Source organism: Scyliorhinus torazame, chromosome 3 (assembly GCF_047496885.1).
Source record: "Scyliorhinus torazame isolate Kashiwa2021f chromosome 3, sScyTor2.1, whole genome shotgun sequence".
NCBI lineage: Eukaryota > Metazoa > Chordata > Chondrichthyes > Carcharhiniformes > Scyliorhinidae > Scyliorhinus > Scyliorhinus torazame.
In genome coordinates this window covers 126327510-126346256 of record NC_092709.1, presented here as the reverse complement: position 1 = coordinate 126346256, position 18747 = coordinate 126327510, and the positions used below count along the sequence as shown (strand labels likewise).

Sequence of the window (18747 nt, the reverse complement as noted above, 5' to 3'; positions counted from 1 at the left end):
ATGAAAGACCTTCATTGTGCAGTCAGGGTAAGTCTGCCACCTCCTGTCTCATGCTGCACCCCTTAACACATCCCTCACACCTCCACAGTGATTTCTCTCCCAGCCACCTCACAGGATCCCAACACGTGGTCTTCCCCACCCCATCTGCTCCTCACATTCCCACTCACCTCCCGCACATGACAGACTTCAATACCATCTGATCTGGCTGGACTCCCACCTACACTTTCCTAAAATGTCTCATTGCAGGACAAACTCGAGCACAACCTGTGTGAGCGGGTACAGCCTCCTGGAGTCGTGCCCGAGCAGCAACACTCAAAGAACAAAGAAAAGTACAGCACAAAAATAGGCCCTTCGGCCCTCCAAGCCTGCGCCGACCATGCTGCCTGTCTAAACTAAAATCTTCTACACTTCCGGGGTCCGTATCCCTCTATTCCCATCCTTTTCATGTTTTTGTCAAGGTGCCCCTTAAATGTCACTATCGTCCCTGCTTCCACCACCTCCTCCAGCAGCGAGTTCCAGGCACCCACTACCCTCTGTGTAAAAAAACTTGCCTCGCTCATCTCTAAACCTTGCCCCTCACACCTTAAACCTATGCACCCTAGTAATTGACCCCTCTTCCCTGGGAAAAAGCCTCTGACTATCCACTCTGCCTATGCCCCTCATAATTTTGTAGACCTCTATCAGGTCGCCCCTCAACCTCTGTCATTCCAGTGAGAACAAACCAGTTTATTCAACCGCTCCTCATAGCTAATGCCCTCCATACCAGCCAACATCCTGGTAAATCTCTTCTGCACCCTCTCTAAAGCCTCCATATCCTTCTGGTCGTGTGGCAACCAGAATTGAACGCTATTCTCCAAGTGTGGCCTAACTAAGATTCTATACAGCTGCAACATGACTTGCCAATTTTTATACTCAATGTCCAGCCCATCTGACACTCCTCAGACTGCAGAGCCGATTGGAGATGTCTCGTCGCCTTCTGACCCGAGAGGATGGTGCAGTCACTCCCAAGCAATGAGGCCAACACCATGAGGGTGGCATGCGCAGTGGAGACCTTGGCGCAGGATGTGCATTCCTTGGCACGGAATGTCTGCTCCGTGGTTCAGCTCATGGCTGAGGGCATGAGTTCCATGGTGCAAGGCTTCAACTGCATGATTCGGGCACTCGTGGGAATCGATGAGTATCAGTGTCAGAGGATGGCGGGGCTTCGCGAACTCACTCCGATTGCCTCTCTATCCCATAGAGGACCCCAGTGGCCCCCGGACACCCAAAGAGAAGCAGGAGCGCAGCCCAGGGCCTTCCACCCAGGAGAACCTGGGGGTGTCCAGCCCATCTGACACCCCGCCTTCCCTGTGAGCCACAGCCCGCACGTCAAGGAAGGCAGCGCTGCAACACCTGTACATCCCAAAAGCAGACTGGGGCTCTTAAAAGTCCTGGCCCCCAGGGGATGCCCACCAAGGTCATCTTGGTAACGGGTCGTGAAGTCAGCAGGCCACCTCAAAACCTCCACTGTGGATCCTAGGGATACACCTATTCATAGTGGGAGAATGAGGCAGTGTAAGAAACCATAGACACCTAGCGGGTACAAGTGTGCAAAGGCATCAGTAGAAATAAGTCAGCTTTATAATAACTCGCTTGTAATAAAAATCACTGTTCACACATTAAGAACCTCAATGTCATGGCGCATTCTCTGCAAACCTGGTGCTTCATCCCTGTGCAGTGAGAGAATGGCAGCGCTGTGTCTCGCCCATCTCCAACACTGATGATGCAGTCAAGCCTCACCACTGCTGGAGTGGTCCCACCCTCCATCCACGCCACTCTCTATCCATGGAACGTTAACCCCCTGTCAGCAATGCTCGATCCTCTCACGACTGTCAGCAATCTCTAGCAATGAGGATGCCATTTGGCTAAAAAATTTGAGTCTGTCCACCTAGTCAATAGATTGAGAAACACACCCTGACACCGGAGGAGGCAGTAGCAGCTGCAATGCATCAGAATATAAAAGCAGATAGCAAAATTTTCTACAAATATATAAAATGAAAAAGAGCAGCTAAGTTAAACATTGGCCCTTCAGAGGATGAAAAGGGTCGTTTAATAATGGGAAATGAGGAAATGGCTGAGGCATTGATCAGGTATTTTGTGCTGGTCTTCACAGTGGAAGACACAATAACATACCAGTAATTGATGGTAAGGAGGCTATGGCAGATGAGGACCTAGAAACGATCATTATCATGAAGGAGGTAGTGTAGGGCAAGCAAATGGGGCTAAAGGTATACAAGTCTCCTGGCCCTGATGGAATGCATCCCAGGGTACTAAAAGAGATGGCGGGGGAAATAGCAAATGCTCTTGCGGTAATTTAGCAAAATTTGCTGGACTCTGGGTGCTTCCGACAGATTGGAAAACAGCAAGGTAGACAAAAGGCGGATACCTATAGGCTGCAGTGGGAAAAATGCTTCAAACTATCTTTTTTTTTGTTTATACATATAGAGTACCCAATGTGGTAGTCTGTGTAGAGGTATTACGGTACCTGGTCATGCTGGAACATCATTGGTAGATATTGTATGTTGCCTATTGGTCAAGCTGTATGGTAGCTCCACCCAGCAAGGCGGGGTATAAGAGCCGTGCCGTCCCAGCAGCCTTCTGTACTTGAACTGCTGGGGGAAACATCTAGCTTATTAAAGACTTCAGTTGGACTACAACCTTGCTTTAGTGGTCATTCATCGTGCATCAATTTAATAAGCTAGATTTAAAAGGATGGAGCTCCGAAACGGAGTGTCTGCAACTCAGCCCCCACGCGGCAAACTCAGCGGCAATCTTCAAGCACTGGCTGGCGTGTTTTAAAGGATATCTCGGAACGGCCGTAACCACACCCACGGGAGAACAGAAAATGAAAGTCCTGCACTCGAGGGTGAGCCCGGAAATTTACACCCTCATCGAGGAAGCGGAAGACTTCGATGCAGCAATGGAGCTGCTAAAAGGACATTATATTCGCCCGGTAAACCAGGTTTACACCTGAAATCTGCTAGCAACGAGGCGCCAAATCCCTGGGGAATCATTGGAAGAATTCTACCGTGTGCTCCTGGTGTTGGGGAGAAACTGCAGTCTTCCCGCAAGTTTCGGCAAGCGACCACACAGAACTCTTGATCCGGGACGCTTTTGTCACAGGTATGCTGTCCTCCCAAATCCGCCAGATATTGCTGGAAAAAGACACCTTAGGCCTCAAGGAGGCACGGGCCCTTGCAGGCTCCCTGGATGTGGCCTCCAGAAATGCCCGCGCTTACATTCCCGACCGCGCGGCAGCCCCCTGGGCAGCGTGGAACCCCTCCGCAGCCGACCCCGAGACATCCGCCCATCCCCCCACAAACCTGTGCCTGGCAACCCCGGGGGGCCCCGCTGCTACTTTTGCGGGCAGGCCAAGCATCCCCGGTAGCTCTGCCCGGCCTGCGCATCCACCTGCAAGGGATGCGGTAAAAATGGCCACTTCGTGGTGGTATGCCAGGCCCGTGCGGTCGCCGCGGTCTCTGGCGGCCCGCCGCCACAAACCTCTCCACGGTCCCCGTGCGGCCAGCGGGCGCTGCCATCTTCCTACTCCAGGGCCACGTGCGGCCCTCTGGCGCCGCCATCTTGTCCCACGGACGCCCACACCCCCAGCCATGTGCGACCAATGGGAGCTGCCATCTTGGATGGACTCCCATGACCCCAGCTCGGCTGACCGCACACCGCCCGAAGAGAACACTCAACTGCTGAGATTAGCCTCGGTGACCCTGGATCAGTCCCGGCCTCGAACACTCTCAACTGCTACAACAAGAGTACTAATCAACGGGCATGAGACGTCCTGCTTAATCGACTCTGGGAACACAGAGAGCTTCATACACCCCGACACGGTAATGCACTGTTCTCTCCTCGTCCACCCCGTTACTCCCTGGCCTCCGGTTCCCACTCAGTAGAGATAAAGGGGTTTTGTGTAGCAAACCTCACAGTCCAGGGAAGGGAGTTTAAAAATTACCGGCTCTACGTCCTTCTCCACCTCTGCGTGGCCACACTCCTAGGTTTAGACTTCCAGTGTAATCTCCAGAGTCTAACTTTCAAATTCGGCGACCCTACACCCCCCCCCCCCCTCACTGTCTGCGGCCTCACGACCGTTAAGGTCGACCTGCCTTCCCTGTTTGCGAACCTCACCCCGGATTGCAAACCCGTCGCCACCAGGAGCAGACGGTACAGTGCCCAGGTTCGGATCTTTATTAGGTCAGAGGTCCAAAGGTTACTGAGGGAAGGAGCCATTGAAGCTAGCAACAGTCCCTGGAGAGCTCAAGTAGTGGTGGTAAAGACCGGGGAGAAGCATAGGATGGTCATCGACTACAGTCAGACCATCAACGGGTTTACGCAGCTGGACGCGTACCCTCTGCCCCGCATATCCGACCTGGTAAACAGGATCGCGCATTACAAGGTCTACTCCGCGGTGGATCTTAAGTCCGCCTACCACCAGCTCCCCATCCGCACTAGTGACCACATATACACTGCCTTCAAGGCAGATGGGCAGCTCTATCACTTCCAGCAGGAGATGGACCAAATGGTTGACCGGTACGCTTTACGGGCAACATTCCCGTATCTCGATAATGTCACCATCTGCGGCCACGACCAGCAGGACCACGACACAAACCTCCGAAAATTCCTCCAGACCGCAAAGATCCTTAACCTTGCATATAACAAGGATAAATGCGTGTTTAGCACCGACCACCTAGCCATCCTCTACTACGTAGCGCGAAATGGAGTTATAGGCCCCGACCCTGACGCATGCGCCCCCTTATGGAGTTCCCCCTCCCTCACTGCTCCAAGGCCCTGAAGCGCTGCCTCGGGCTTTTCTCTTACTATGCCCAGTGGGTCCCCAACTATGCGGACAAGGCCTGTCCCCTGATCCAATCCACAGGTTTTCCCCTGTCGATAGAGGCCCGCCAGGCCTTCAGCCGCAGCAAAGCAGACATTGCAAAGGCCACGATGCACGCCATCGATGAGTTCCTCCTCTTCCAGGTCGAGAGCGACGCGCCTGACGTAGCTCTGGCGGTCTCCCTCAACCAAGCGGGCAGACCCGTGGCCCTTGTATCGTCCCAGGAAGCTAAACAAGCCTCCTGATGCCCTGTCCCGCGGCACGTGCCAACGCACAAATGGACCGCCTCAGAGCCCTCTACAAGGACCTCTGCCACCCGGGGGTCACTCGCTTTTTCCACTTTATCAAGACCCGCAACCTGCGCTACTCCATTGAGAAGGTCAGGACAGCCACCAGGGACCGCCAATTCCGCGCGGAGTGCAAACCGCACTGCTACCGGCCAGAGAAAGCGCACCTGATAAAGGCTTCCCGCCCTTTTGGACTTCAAAGGCCCCCTCCCCTCCACCGACCGCAACATGTACTTCCTGAACGTGATTGACGAGTACTCCCGGTTCCCATTCGCCATCCCCTGCCCGGCCATGACACAACCACCATCATCAAGGCCCTCCATAGCATCTTTGCATTGTTCGGGTTCCCCGCTTACATACATCGTGATAGGGGGTCCTCCTTTATGAGCGACGAACTGCGTCAATTCCTGCTCAGCAAGGGCATTGCCTCGAGCAGGACGACCAGTTACAACCCCTGGGGTAACGGACAGGTAGAGAGGGAGAACGGAATGGTCTGGAAGACCCTCCTACTGGCCCTATGGTCCAGGAATCTCCCAGTCTCCCGCTGGCAGGAAGTCCTCCTGGATGCCCTCCACTCGATCCGGTCACTGCTTTGTACCACAACCAACCAAACACCTCACGAACGTCTCCTTGTCTTCCCCAGAACGTCCTCCTCTGGAACTTCGCTCCCGACCTGGCTGGCAGCTCCCGGACCCATCCTTCTCCGAAAACACGTGCAGGTGCACAAGTCAGACCCGTTGGTCGAGAGGGTCCATCTTCTCCCGCTAACCCCCAGTACGCCTACGTGGCGTACCCCGACGGCCGACAAGATACGGTCTCCCTCCGAGACCTGGCGCCCGACGGAGTCCCACGCACACCACAGCCACCAGTCCCACCCTCCACAGCCACCAGTCCCACCCTCCCCTCCACCAGGGCACCTTACAGGAGGATCGGTCCTTCCGCCGGCCCCGTCTAGGCCCCCCCAATCCACCGACGCACCCCGCAGACGCTTCCTTCCCAGGTCAGCCGTTTTCCCCACCAGCACTGTCTAGGGATGTCGAAGCTGCCACAGAGATCGAGACCACGCGCCTGGAGTCACAGACGCCCGAACCTCCACCGGAGTCACCACCGAAGCTTCGACGATCACAGAGGACAACCAGGACCCCCGATCGACTGATTGCTTCATTTTAAAGTGTATAGTTAATTATGAATCATAAATTGTAAGCAGTAAATAGAATTGTAAATAGTTCAAAACGCTGTATGGAGGTATTACGGTACCTCCATAACTATAATTTCTACCACGTTATCATGTTGTGATATCAGGCCACCACCCCCGCCGGACTCTTTTTTTAACGGGATGAATGTGGTAGTCTGTGTAGAGGTAGTACGGTACCTGGTAATGCTGGAACACCATTGGTAGATATTGTATGTTGCCTATTGGTCAAGCTGTATGGTAGCTCTGCCCTGCAAGGTGGGGTCTCAGAGCCGTGCCGCCCCAGCAGCCTTCATTCTGTACCTGAGCTGCTGGGGGAAACATCTAGCTTATTAAAGCCTTCAGTTGGACTACAACCTCGCTTTAGTGGTCATTGATCGTGCATCACCCAATTCATTTTTTTCCAATTGAGGGACAATTTAGCGTGTTCAATCCACCTACCTTGCACATCTTTGGGTTGTGGGGGCGAAACCCACGCAAACACGAGGCAAATGTGCAAACTCCACACGGACAGTGACGCAGAGCCAGGATCGAACCTGGGACCTCGGCGCCGTGAGACTGCAGTGCTACTACTGCGCCACCGTGCTGCCAGAATCTATCATTAAGGAAGAAATAGCGAGACATCTGGATAGAAATTGTTCCATTGGGCAGATGCAGCATGGGTTTATGAAAGGCAGGCCATGTTTGACTAATTTAGTGGAATTCTTTGAGGACGCGGTGGACAACGGGGAACTGGTAGATGTGGTGTATCTGGAGGCATTCGACAAGGTGCCGCACAAAAGGCTGCTGCATAAGATAAAGGTGCATGGCGTTATGGGTAATGTAGTCGCATGGATAGAGGATTGGTTAACTGGCAGGAAGCAAAGAGTGGCAAGTAGGGATGCATTCTGTTAGCAGACCAACAGGGATTTGTTTCAGGTGTTCACCGCAAAAAGGAATAGACAAGATAAAAATGGATTATTTCCATTGGCAGAAAAGTCAAAGACTCAAGGTCAGGATCTCAATATAAAGTCTAGATACATGAAGAGGGGGATTAGTAGAACCTCTACGTACAGAGTTATCAGAATGTGGAATGCTTTGTTAAATCAATTATAGTTTCCAAACCGGTACAGAATGATTACACGAGGATAAAGGATTTGGGTAATTGGGGAAATTGGACTGTATGAAATTACTACACCACAAGCCAGCTTCTTTGCCTCCTTCATAACATTCAACATTAAAACTTGCAGAAAATTACACACACATCTCTTTCCACTAAACTTCTGTAACGGATCAGAAAGTCCCAAAATGCCATTTCTGTTGAATTTTACAATTCTGTGCAGAACTGTAATTGTCTCAACCTTTACAGGAAGCGGATGGTGCCATTAGTATTTGCTGAATGTGATTTCACTGAATTCACAAGCATGAAAAAGCAAAGGGGGTGGTGAAGGGTATTAATTTACTTCAGTAGTCCTTGGTAAAAGATCAAAGTTGAAAAGCTACCCCAGCCTCAGTGAAGCTTCCCTACAGTGAAAAGAGCTGCTCCACAGTTTTGCAGATTTGTAATAGTGAAGATCATGGTTGTTATTTTATTATTCCCATGTTGATAGGATGACTGTTCCAGGACGTTCTGATGAAATAGACAATGTTTGGGTAACCAATTCTTTACAAATATTTGCATGTGTTTTTTTAATTAATGTATCAAAGACCTCTTTCTTAAATACCACATAAATCTAAAGTCCAGAATTTTAAATGGTCATCAGTGAAACTACTGAGTATGCCACACCACTTTTTAAGAGTGAATACTTGCCACGTTCTTAAAACTGTTTAATATTGGTAAATATTAAATTAGATAGAGAACAGCACGAGCCTGCAGTAGCATTAAGATACTTTACATTTAGAAGAAAAATAAATGTTGATTTAATGCTTTATAGCCCCAGAGTTATCTGCCATCAGTCTAAATTTCAAATAACTTGCTTTAAATATGCAGGGCCTCCCTTTGGCATTCATCCTCGAGTTGTTTTTAAAACTTATCCTTTTTTTGCAAGTTTTGTTTCTACCATTTAGTGACATTTTTTATTGAAACCAAAGATTAAATTCCACAACATTAAGCTGATGCATAATTCATATCCAGACAGAAGCAGATATCAATAAATTAAATGTATATTTGTGGTCAACTTGGAGCAGTAGATACAAGATTTTTAAACTATTTTTGGACTCCGCAATTATTTTTGGACACCGCAATTAACTTATTAGAAAGATGTTTGAAACTCACGCTTAGTTTAGGTAGTAGGGTAGTTTTAAAAAGTGTGTTAAAAAGATACTTAAAGCAGAGCAGAGTCTGAAGACAGGAAGCAGCTATTTGAAGACTTCCAGCCAGAGTCTGCAGGGATCTAATTGGAGACCAATTCTGTTCTGCAGACCAAGTATTACTCTATGTCATGCTGATTTTAAGGTGGATTGAGAGCTGTATGTTTCTTCTCTTGAGAAGTAGTATTTATAGGTAATTGTAAGCTGTTCTTTTTGGGTGTGAAGTTAAAGAGTTTAATATAGTATTCATAAAGTTTTGTTTTAAAATACCAAATCCCTATTTCTTCAAATCATTCTCGCCGCACAATATTATAAAATAAATAAAAATATTGGGGTTTTGGGTCCAATACCCTAGCCACTATTGGGGTCTGGTCTGGGACCGTAATACTTCTAAGTAAATCAAGTTTGGTAATAAAGTTCGCTTGTCCCACCTTTTTAACACAGTCTTCTAAACGAGGAATAGGATACAAATCTGACTTGTAACTGCATTTATTTTCTATAGCCCACACACAATCATTGTGTTCCATCTGGTTTTTGTACCATTACAATAGGTGAGCTCCAATCGCTGCAACTCACTTTGATGATATCATTCTTAAGCACATTTGCAATCTCCTTTTGTACCGGTGCTAACTTTAGTGGATTGAGCCTGTATGGATGCTGTTTAATTGGAGTAGCATTTCCTACATCTATATCATGTATAATTATTTTTGTACTTCCCAATTTATTCTCACAAACAGCTCTATGTGACTGTAGTAACCGTTTTAGATCATTTTGATTTTCACCCAGAAGGTAACTTAGTAATTTATCGAATTTCTTATTGCTTCCTCATTGTCCAATCTAATTTAAGGAATGTCAAATTCAGAATCATCTGGATTTATTTCTCCTCCCTGAGTTACAATGACTAACATCTCTTCCTCCGTTCCTTCTCTATCAGAATACCTTGTGAGTATATTAACAAGACACACTGAGTTTTCCTTCTATCTGACATTCTTATAAAATAATTCACCTGACTGAATTTCCTTTCAATTTTATAAGGCCCGCTAAATCTTGCTTTTAATGGTTCACCTAACATTGCTTACTCCCCTCTAACAAAACTACAAATTTTTGATTTGTAGATCCACCTCTTTCATCACATGCACTTTTCTTTATCAACCATCTGATCAAAGATTGTTTCTGATAATTGAACTTCAGCCTCCCTGTAGGTACTCCTTGAGTGCTCTTCCTCCTGTCTTCCTCCTGGTGATCTTGTCACCATACAATTAGAAAACACCCCAGGATATGCATCTTGCAACACCTCAGTTGTTTGACTTTCTACTTATCTTTCAGCCACAGTAGGCATCACGCCCACCTGTGACCCAGCTATATCATTACCAAGGATAAATTGTATCCCTTGAGAAAGTAATTTTTCTATTACTCCGACCACCACTTCACCACATTTCACTGGACCCTCTAACCTTACCTTACAGCGACACACTATTCCTCACCACTAATTCCACATATTACCACCTTTTCTGGCAATAGTCTTTCCGATCTACATATCTCCTTATCTCTCACCGATAAAGATTGACTTGCTCCTCTAACCCTTACGATTTTAATCTCCTTACTTACTCCACCTGGTACACACGAATAAACGTTATCCCGACAAATAAAATCTTTGAAAAGATCTGGCAACAGCTGATCCACCAACCTCTGAGCAACCTGTACACTCTGTTGCACCTCTTCCACTGGGGTTTTCTTCCTACTTAAATAAAACCCATTGTTTTATCTTGTTTTAATGAGTCTGCCTTCCCAGTATTTTTCTTAAGCAACCAGAACTGCGGCTTCACATGTCCAACTTTATTACAATGAAAAAACTTCTGTTTTCTTATCTCACTTGCATTATCATTGGTTTCCTGTTTAACCTGAGGCAATCTCTGCTTAACATCACCAACTAGACCTCATTTGTCTTGACTACTTGTGAATTTCTCAGTTCCCCGGTTTCTATCCTTCACAGATTGAAATTGATGTCAAAAACCAGACCTTGCTTTGTGAACTAATTCCAAATCATCTGCCATTTCTGCTGCCAGGCTAGCAGTTTTAACCTTTTGTTCTTCCACATGAGTTCTCACTAATGCGGGAGTCTGACCTGGTTCTTCCCTTAGATTTCTAAACTTCTGTCTGAAGGCATCTGGTACTAGTTCATATGCACTTAATATGGTTTTCCTCACCTCATAATCCCTTGATACCTCCTGATAGTGATGCAAACACTAGCTTTACCTATCAACTTTGTTTGAACCAACACTACCCACATGGTCTATGGCCAATTCAATTGCTTAGCCACTTTCTCAATTGAGAATTTAAAAAAATCTTCCACATCTTTCTTTTCAAACCTTGGCAGTGCTTGCATATATTTAAACATATCCCCACTTGGCTTTTGGTTAGTAAGTGTCCTTCCTCCAGACTTTCCTCAGCTTCTGCCTTTAACACCAACATTTTAAGTCAATGTTCTCTTTTCCTTTTCAACTACCTCTCATTCATTTCCATTTTGTGAAGTTCAAACTCTCTCTCTTTAATCTTTTCTCTAGCCATTGCCCCTCTCTCTTTGTTCTTTCTTCTGCCATTGCCAATCTCTCCTTTTCTTTCATTTCCAATTTCTTCCGTTCTATTTCTTTCTGTTTATCTTTTTCCTGCATTTCTAATTGTTTCATTTCTAATTGAATCCTAGCTACTTCTAACGATTCAGGCTGTGTCTCTAGCAAATCTAAATGCTGAGCTATTGCTTGCATTATTGCTACCTTCCTCACCCCTTCAGATAAAGTGAACAGCCACTTGTCCACCAAACCCAACAGTTTTGTTTTAGTCACCCTTTGTAAACCAACCCGTGTGACCTCTTCCACTCCCAAGAATATTTCTGAAACTGAAAGAGCCATCTCCACTCATTCCCTATTTAAACTTCAAAACCTGTAAGAAAGCAACCGTTCCACACACACTCATTGTCTTTAAGTTCAATAATCCCAAGCCAAACAAGGAATTATATTTTATTACTATCCCAGACCCCAACAGTGGCTAGGATACTGGATAGAAACCCCAATATTTTATTTTAATTTTGTAAGACTGTGAGAAAAGCATACCTCGCTCCAGGAGAGATTTCATGCAAAACAGGGATATGGTATATACTTTAAGAGCACAGTATTAAAATATCTTTAACATCACAGAAGAAAATAGCTCACAATTACCTCTTACACAATGCTGATCAATACAGTGACACAATAACCCTTAGCTGCTATCTTTATTCCCAATCAAACAACAAAATCATCTTCGTTCTCCACCCACTTTCAAATACAGTTAGTATTCAGGAACACCTGCTGTAGAGAAATGCCTGGATACTCTACTTTGAGAAAGAAAGATCTTCTGACACTGCTTTAAGGAAACTATCTGGATCCTGTCAGAGCCATGCAGACACTCAGACCTTTTTCTTCAGAAGCTGCTTCTCAGCTTGTTTCAGCTCACCTTCCAGCCACACTGCTAATCTGTCCATAGACAAATCTTTAACTGAACTGCGTGAGAGCAGAAGTTTGACTTCTGCTCACATCTCAATCTAAAACTCAACTAAAACTTTTTTCTGCACAATGCCTGGTACCTTAGCTCCTCCCACTAATTATATCATACTGCCAAGCTGAAATCTAATTAACTCCACAGGGAACCCCTTAATCCAAACAACTCCATTCGCACAAGCTTTTACGGCACCTTAATTGTACCTCTGGCTCGCAAAAGCTTTCAAACCAGGATTCTTTAAAAACACTACTGCAGCAGTCATACACATTCTAACCCAGGCTTTTAACCTTACTTTACCAAACAACTATAAAACAATATGTCTCAAATCTCTACATTCATCACACATCAAATCACTGAATTTTCTTTATCCAAGATGACTTCAGTCCTCCAATTTGGGTCTCTTAAGCATTCCTTCAATGGTTGGAATCTCGAATACCTGCTCCACCCCACTTACCTCCTTCTAGAGACACCTTAAAACCTTTGTCAAAATACCTTCTCCTATGATTTGGTGCAGTAACTTATTTTATAATGCTCCAATGAAATTCTGAGGAAAAAGTATGAGCTGCCCCAGGGAAATACCTTTAGGTATATGCAGGTGAGAGCGTTCACGAGACAACTGGTGAGGGAATTTCCGCTGCTCCCGACACAGAGGATCCAGAACAGGGTGCTTTCGGGGGGGTGGGTCGGGGAGGGCAAAGTGTCCGAGATATACCGGGAGATGAGAGAAGAGGGGGAGGAGCTGGTGGACGAACTGAAGGGAAAATGGGAAGAAGAGCTCGGGGAGGAGATTGAGGAGGGTTTGTGGGCTGATGCCCTAAGCAGGGTAAATTCCTCTTCCTCGTGTGCCAGGCTTAGCCTGATCCAATTTAAGGTGCTGCATAGAGCACACATAACGGGAGCAAGGTTGAGCAGGTTCTTTGGAGTGGAGGACAAGTGTGGGAGGTGCGGGGGAAGCCCGGCGAGCCACACACATATGTTTTGGTCGTGTCTGGCACTGGAGGGGTATTGGAGGGGAGTGACAGGAGTGATCTCGAAGGTGGTGAAGGTCCGGGTCAAGCCAGGCTGAGAGTTAGCTATATTTGGAGTAGCGGATGAGCCGGGAGTGCAGGAGGCAAAAGAGGCCGATGTTGTGGCCTTTGCGTCCCGAGAAGCCCAGCGTAGGATTTCACTCATGTGGAAGGAAGCGAAACCCCCCCGGCCTGGAGACCTGGATAAACGATATGGCGGGGTTCATAAAACTGGAGCGGATGAAGTTTGCGCTGAGAGGATCGGCTCAAGGGTTCACCAGGCGGTGGCAACCGTTCCTCGACTATCTAGCGGAACGTTAGGGGGAAGGTAGATAGCCAGCAGCAGCAGCTGGCGGGGGGGGGGTAAATTGTTTGTGTTCTAGATGGGGAGAGGGGGTGGGGGAGCATTACTTTGTGTTATTTGGTTAAGTTTACTATATTATTTAAACAGTGTTATATAGCAGGTATCATGCTACCATTTTTGTTGATTTGTAAGGGAAAAAATTGTGTTTGAAAACTTTAATAAAATATATTTAAAAAAAAAAGAAATTCTTTGAGGCATTTTATTACATTAAAGGCACAATAGATTAAAGTTACTGCAGTTGTCATGACAAAAGTGAAACAGTGTGGTGGATTTACCCTTCCCAAGACTAAGTCCTGTGACGGGAATGGGAAGTGTTTCCCATTACAGAGACACACCGGAACTACACCATAATTTCCCCGGTGCAATTAAATATGCATCCAGGGGTTTCGCGCCGTCCTCTGTGGCAGTGGGGGCTTGATGGCAAGCATCCCACCATCATATTCGGGTGCTTTATTGAAAAGGCACTTGACATCACTGACACACCATTGAAGAGAGAAGATGGACCACCTAGAAAAAGAAGAGGAAGCCTCTTCAAAGACACTGAAGTTGGAAGATCCACCTGATAGATGCCGCCTCCACCCATTGCTGTGGTGTTCTAAGGTCGCTGGCAGCTGCCATCCCGAGCTCCAAAGACAGCCCAGGTCTTTTTCAGGTAAGTCCCAACTTTTGCATGCCATGTTGGGTCAGATGTGTTCTAGACAAAGGACAAAGAACAATACAGCACAGGAACAGGCCCTTCGGCCCTCCAAGCCTGTACCTCGTTGGAGTCATGCAGAATAGGGCATGGGGAGAAGACTCTGGTTGGTTTTCATCTCCATCCCTTTATCTGGATGCAAATTGGTTTTACGCCTGACTCTAGTGGGATTTCCGATCCACCATTGCAGGCAGCATTGGAAGACCCCAAAGATTTCCTCTTTGGCCAAGCTTTTAGTATCCCTGCTAACCTATTCTTCTTTGACTTGATGTTTATTCTTTTAAATCTGATTACGTTTCTTTGTGATATTTTATATTAAAGGCACTTGTTTTCGATAACTATAGTGATATGCGAGTTGTCCTGCAATCACAAATTTTGTAAATTAGAATCATAGAATCCCTGCAGTGCAGAAAGAGGCCATTCAGCCCATCGAGGCTGCACCAGCCCTCTAAAAAAGCACCCCACCTAGGCCAACTCCCTTGCCCCATCCCAGCAATCCTGTAACCTAACCTGCACATCTTTGGACTGTGGGGGGAATCCAGACCTCCAGAGGAAAGCTACGCAGACATGGGGAGAAAGTGTAAACTCCACACACAGGTCGGAATCCAACCCGCTGTGAGGCAGCAGCCCTAACCACTGTGCCATCGTGCGACCAATTGATCCAATGTATCCATGTCATCATTGCCTTAGTGGGAGTGAAAGCCTGATGTGACCGGCAATGATCAGATGTGGTGTTAATCGAATTGACCTTATTCATTGGGTCTGAGAGAATTTATGAGTTTGAAATGTAACTTGCATGCATGTTTAAATTCCATACGCAGTTAATCAAAGGATGATGTAGGCAATTGAAATGTATGGTTTTGCCCTTTTTTCTACTAGATCCATGTAAGGCACATCTTTGGTTATTCTGAATCCTCTTTTTTTTTCAATTTAATAGAATTTAATTGAGGACGCAGACAAATAATTACAAGTGGTGATCCGCGGGTAGTTTAGTATTTCAAGAAGCCTTCAATGTCTTTCCCATGTTACTTTTTGCCGGCACCAACGTTTGCTTTAGCTGTGCCCCGAACTTTCTTCATTCTGTTCTTGTGTTCCTTTCGCTGTTTCCTGGAAACCTTCTTTCTCTCCAACAGACCGTGCTTTGCCAGCCTGTGTTTGGGTTCATTTTTCTTAACGTAATCCAAGGAATCATAGACCATGGCAAACCCCGTTGTTTTGCCGCCGCCAAATTGTGTCCTGAAGCCAAAACCAAACACGACATCTGGTGTCGTTTTGTACATTTTTGCCAACTTTTCCCTAATTTCTGTCTTGGGAACTGTGGCTTTTCCAGGATGGAGGACATCGACAACCATTTGCTTGCATTGGAGCAAGTGGTTTGTCATGAACTTTCTTGTTCTGACGGTCACAGTGTCGTTCATTGCGGCGGCTGCCTCGTCGCTAGGCTCGGAAAAGGCATTCTGAGCCCTCTTTAACAGTTGGTCATTGTTACATGTCAGCCCACAAACCATTCTGTTCCTGAAAATAGCCAAAACAAAGTTCTAGGCTACAATGTGTCTTAGTGCAATAACTGTAAAAAAAAACGTTTCTTGCCCATAAAATGTATGTACTTGATTATATTTCAAAAATCTTCTTTTGCTTCATAATGTCTCCAGGGAATGTATTCTGAAGCTCAGTTTTCCCTTAAAAGGGCACACTATTAATCACTACTTGTTTGGTAGTAATGTGAGGAAAGGTGTATTTATGGATTGAATTAGAAAAACTAGAAGATGGTGGTAGGAATATAATGTGCCCAGTATTTCTGATCTTCAGTGTTACTAACAGAAGTAAACATTTTTGTTCATATAGTTTTATGGTGAGATTCTTTTAACCTATTTTTATATTGTGTATATGTAACAATATCTTGAAAAATATGAGATTGCAGTTTTTTTTATTGAATAAGTAAAACATTTTTGGAAACTTATTGCGATTAAGCAGAAAGAAAACAAGCCTTTGGTTGAAAAAAACGTTATCAAATTGTACTGGGCTTCAAAAGTAAAGCAGTACTTGGAATATTAGACTTATCAGTCAACACAACAATTCCATACCAGTTCAATAATGACCTTCATTTTGGGGCATTTGCAGCAATAAACATGGCAACTTAAAAATGATAGTTTTCGACATTTAGTCAGCGGAATTTTAACATTTGTGAAAGCACTCTGTTTTTCACCACCCAATTATGCATACTTGTTGGTCAGTTTATGGGTTCTGTGAAACAGCTCACAGACCCGTGGCAATTAATACTGACCTTTCTGAACAAGTCAGTTACTTTTTGACGTATTTGTAACTATGTAAATAAGTTATTGCCATCCAGAAAGTAATTTTACGTTATTTATTTAAACTCAAAAGATTTTTGAAAGCTTCCAAACAATATTCATTCTTGTGGCATAATGCTGTTGATAAAAAATAAATTGGGTCTGAGAGATGAGTGCTTCATTCAGTTTTATTTGAAACCTTGATTGTTACAAAATGTAAATATTAGATTGGATTGGATTTGTTTATTGTCATGTGTACCTAGGTACAGTGAAAAGTAAATATAAGAAATAACCTGTAGCTTTAAATAGGTGTCCTTAAAGGAATTCACTGCAGCTGCCTTCCCATCTGTCCCCTTCTCAGACAAATCCACCACATTGCTGTGGTTCCTGAGGGCATGTTACCATATGTAACCTGTATCCTGGTTTTATCAGGAACTGCACATTGGTTTCTTCTGAGCTTACTTCAAGTGTTTGGCATTTAGATCAATTGTTATTGGCCTGAGGCTACTTCATAACATTCCAGCTCCACGTGGCCTATCACAGCAAACTTGCCTTTTCATAAAAGTCTGCACATGACATGCATGCATGTAACAGCATCTAAGAACCTGTGTTTATCATCTTACCATCTCAGTCCTTTTGAAACGTGCAGCATGCCTTGTGGAATGATATCATTGGCACGATTCTCCGGAAAGATTTCTAAGTGTGGTAACGAGTGGGAACTGCCGCAAGCTTCCCGGCACTTGATCTGGCCGACAATGCAATACAATGTTAATTGATCCACTTAACGAAGCCTCACGGGCGTCACACTGCAAATGAAGGCTTGCCAGCTGATTCGCCGGGACGGCGCTTGCCTGACCTCCACTAACAGGTTCGAGAAGCACTTAAACAGCTCTTGCTCAGCCAACCCCACTTAGCTCGCAGCCATGGCACCGAGACGACGGCCCCAAAGACCTGGGGAGGATCCTAGATGTGGTTGAGGTCCTGTTCCCCAGAGGGTCCCAGAGGGTGAGCCACAGGGCAGCCAATGCCACCTGGGATGAAGCCAACGGCTCGGAAGGCGTGACGAGGAGGACTTGCCTCCAATGCCGCAAGAAGATCTATAACGGGTCACAAGCCATTGACACCTCCCGCCCCCACACGACCGCCCCATCCCCCAACATTCCATTCGCCCCCCCAACCCTCCCTTCACCCCCACCCCCACATTTAATATGAACCACACATGCGGCTAACGATGCCCTCCCTATCTGCGCAGGAGAAGCTGTCCCACAATCATCGGGAGAGGGCTCAGACTGGCGGAGGGGTGCTGGACATATGAATCTTCATGATGTTCTAGGAACAGTCGCTGGAGGATAGTGTAGTGGTCGAGGAAAGAGTGGTCGCCAACACGGAGGTCGGCACATGCCACAGAGGTGAGGAACCTGTCAAACGTAAGTTGTTATTGCCATACGGATTGACCCATTCCTCCCACTGACCACGTGTTCATTCTCCCACAGGTCCGCCAGCCGACGGCCCATCCGGAGTGGTGCCCTCCCCTGCCTACCATGTGACCACCTCTGAGGAGAACTCCCAAGGATGCCACAATCGATGTGTCACAGCTGTCGTCCCCACTCTCCACCAGCGCAGAGACACGTATGTCGGTGGGCAAGTTAGTGGACAGGCTTCTGGGACACAATCTGGTGAGCACCACACAGTCACTGAGGCACATCAGGTGAAGACAGGCATACCCACGCAAGACAGTAGTCAGTGAGGTACTGGATCCCAGGTCCCAGCTGGGTCCCATCCAGATGCTGAGCCCCTGGAAAAGCTATCCCAGAGCTGATGGAAACGTTAGGGAACAGCCGGAACATCCAGAGGGAGATGACAGCAACACTCCAGCAGGTCCATAGTCGATTAGGGGAGCCCAAGAAGCTTTGGACGCAGGAGATGGAGCCGGCCATGCATGGCACCGAGGCCACTGCTAGAGTGGTGACCACAGTGGGAACCTGGTGCATGACGTCAACAGCATTAGTGGAGGTGTCTAAAGCGAGACGCAGTCGACGACTGTCATGGCTGACGGCTTTGGTAGACTGTCCGACTCACTGGAGGATCGAGACCCAGTACCAGGCAGACCTTGATGAGGTGCTGAGTGGTCTCAGATAGGAATGGCTGAGGCGCTGCAGAGAATGGCCCAATCACTGAGGAGCATCGCCGAGGGCTTCGACACCATG

At 46.6% G+C, this 18747-nt stretch overlaps 2 protein-coding genes across 2 annotated transcripts in view; one reads left to right on the top strand and one right to left on the bottom strand.

Annotated features, from left to right (window-relative positions):
• Nucleotides 1-18747, top strand: part of LOC140408667 (protein transport protein Sec24D-like) — a 278487-nt gene that overhangs the window by 127485 nt on the left and 132255 nt on the right. The window lies entirely within an intron of this gene.
• On the bottom strand, nucleotides 15167-15680 carry LOC140408666 (small ribosomal subunit protein eS24-like). The gene has a single exon (XM_072496181.1). It carries the CDS (start codon nucleotides 15665-15667, stop codon nucleotides 15275-15277), a length of 393 nt encoding a protein of 130 aa, XP_072352282.1. The 5' UTR covers nucleotides 15668-15680; the 3' UTR covers nucleotides 15167-15274.

Coding starts and splice junctions, on each gene's coding strand:
- LOC140408666 (XM_072496181.1), bottom strand. CDS start 15,667: ATGAACGACACTGTGACCGTCAGAACAAGAAAGTTCATGACAAACCAC.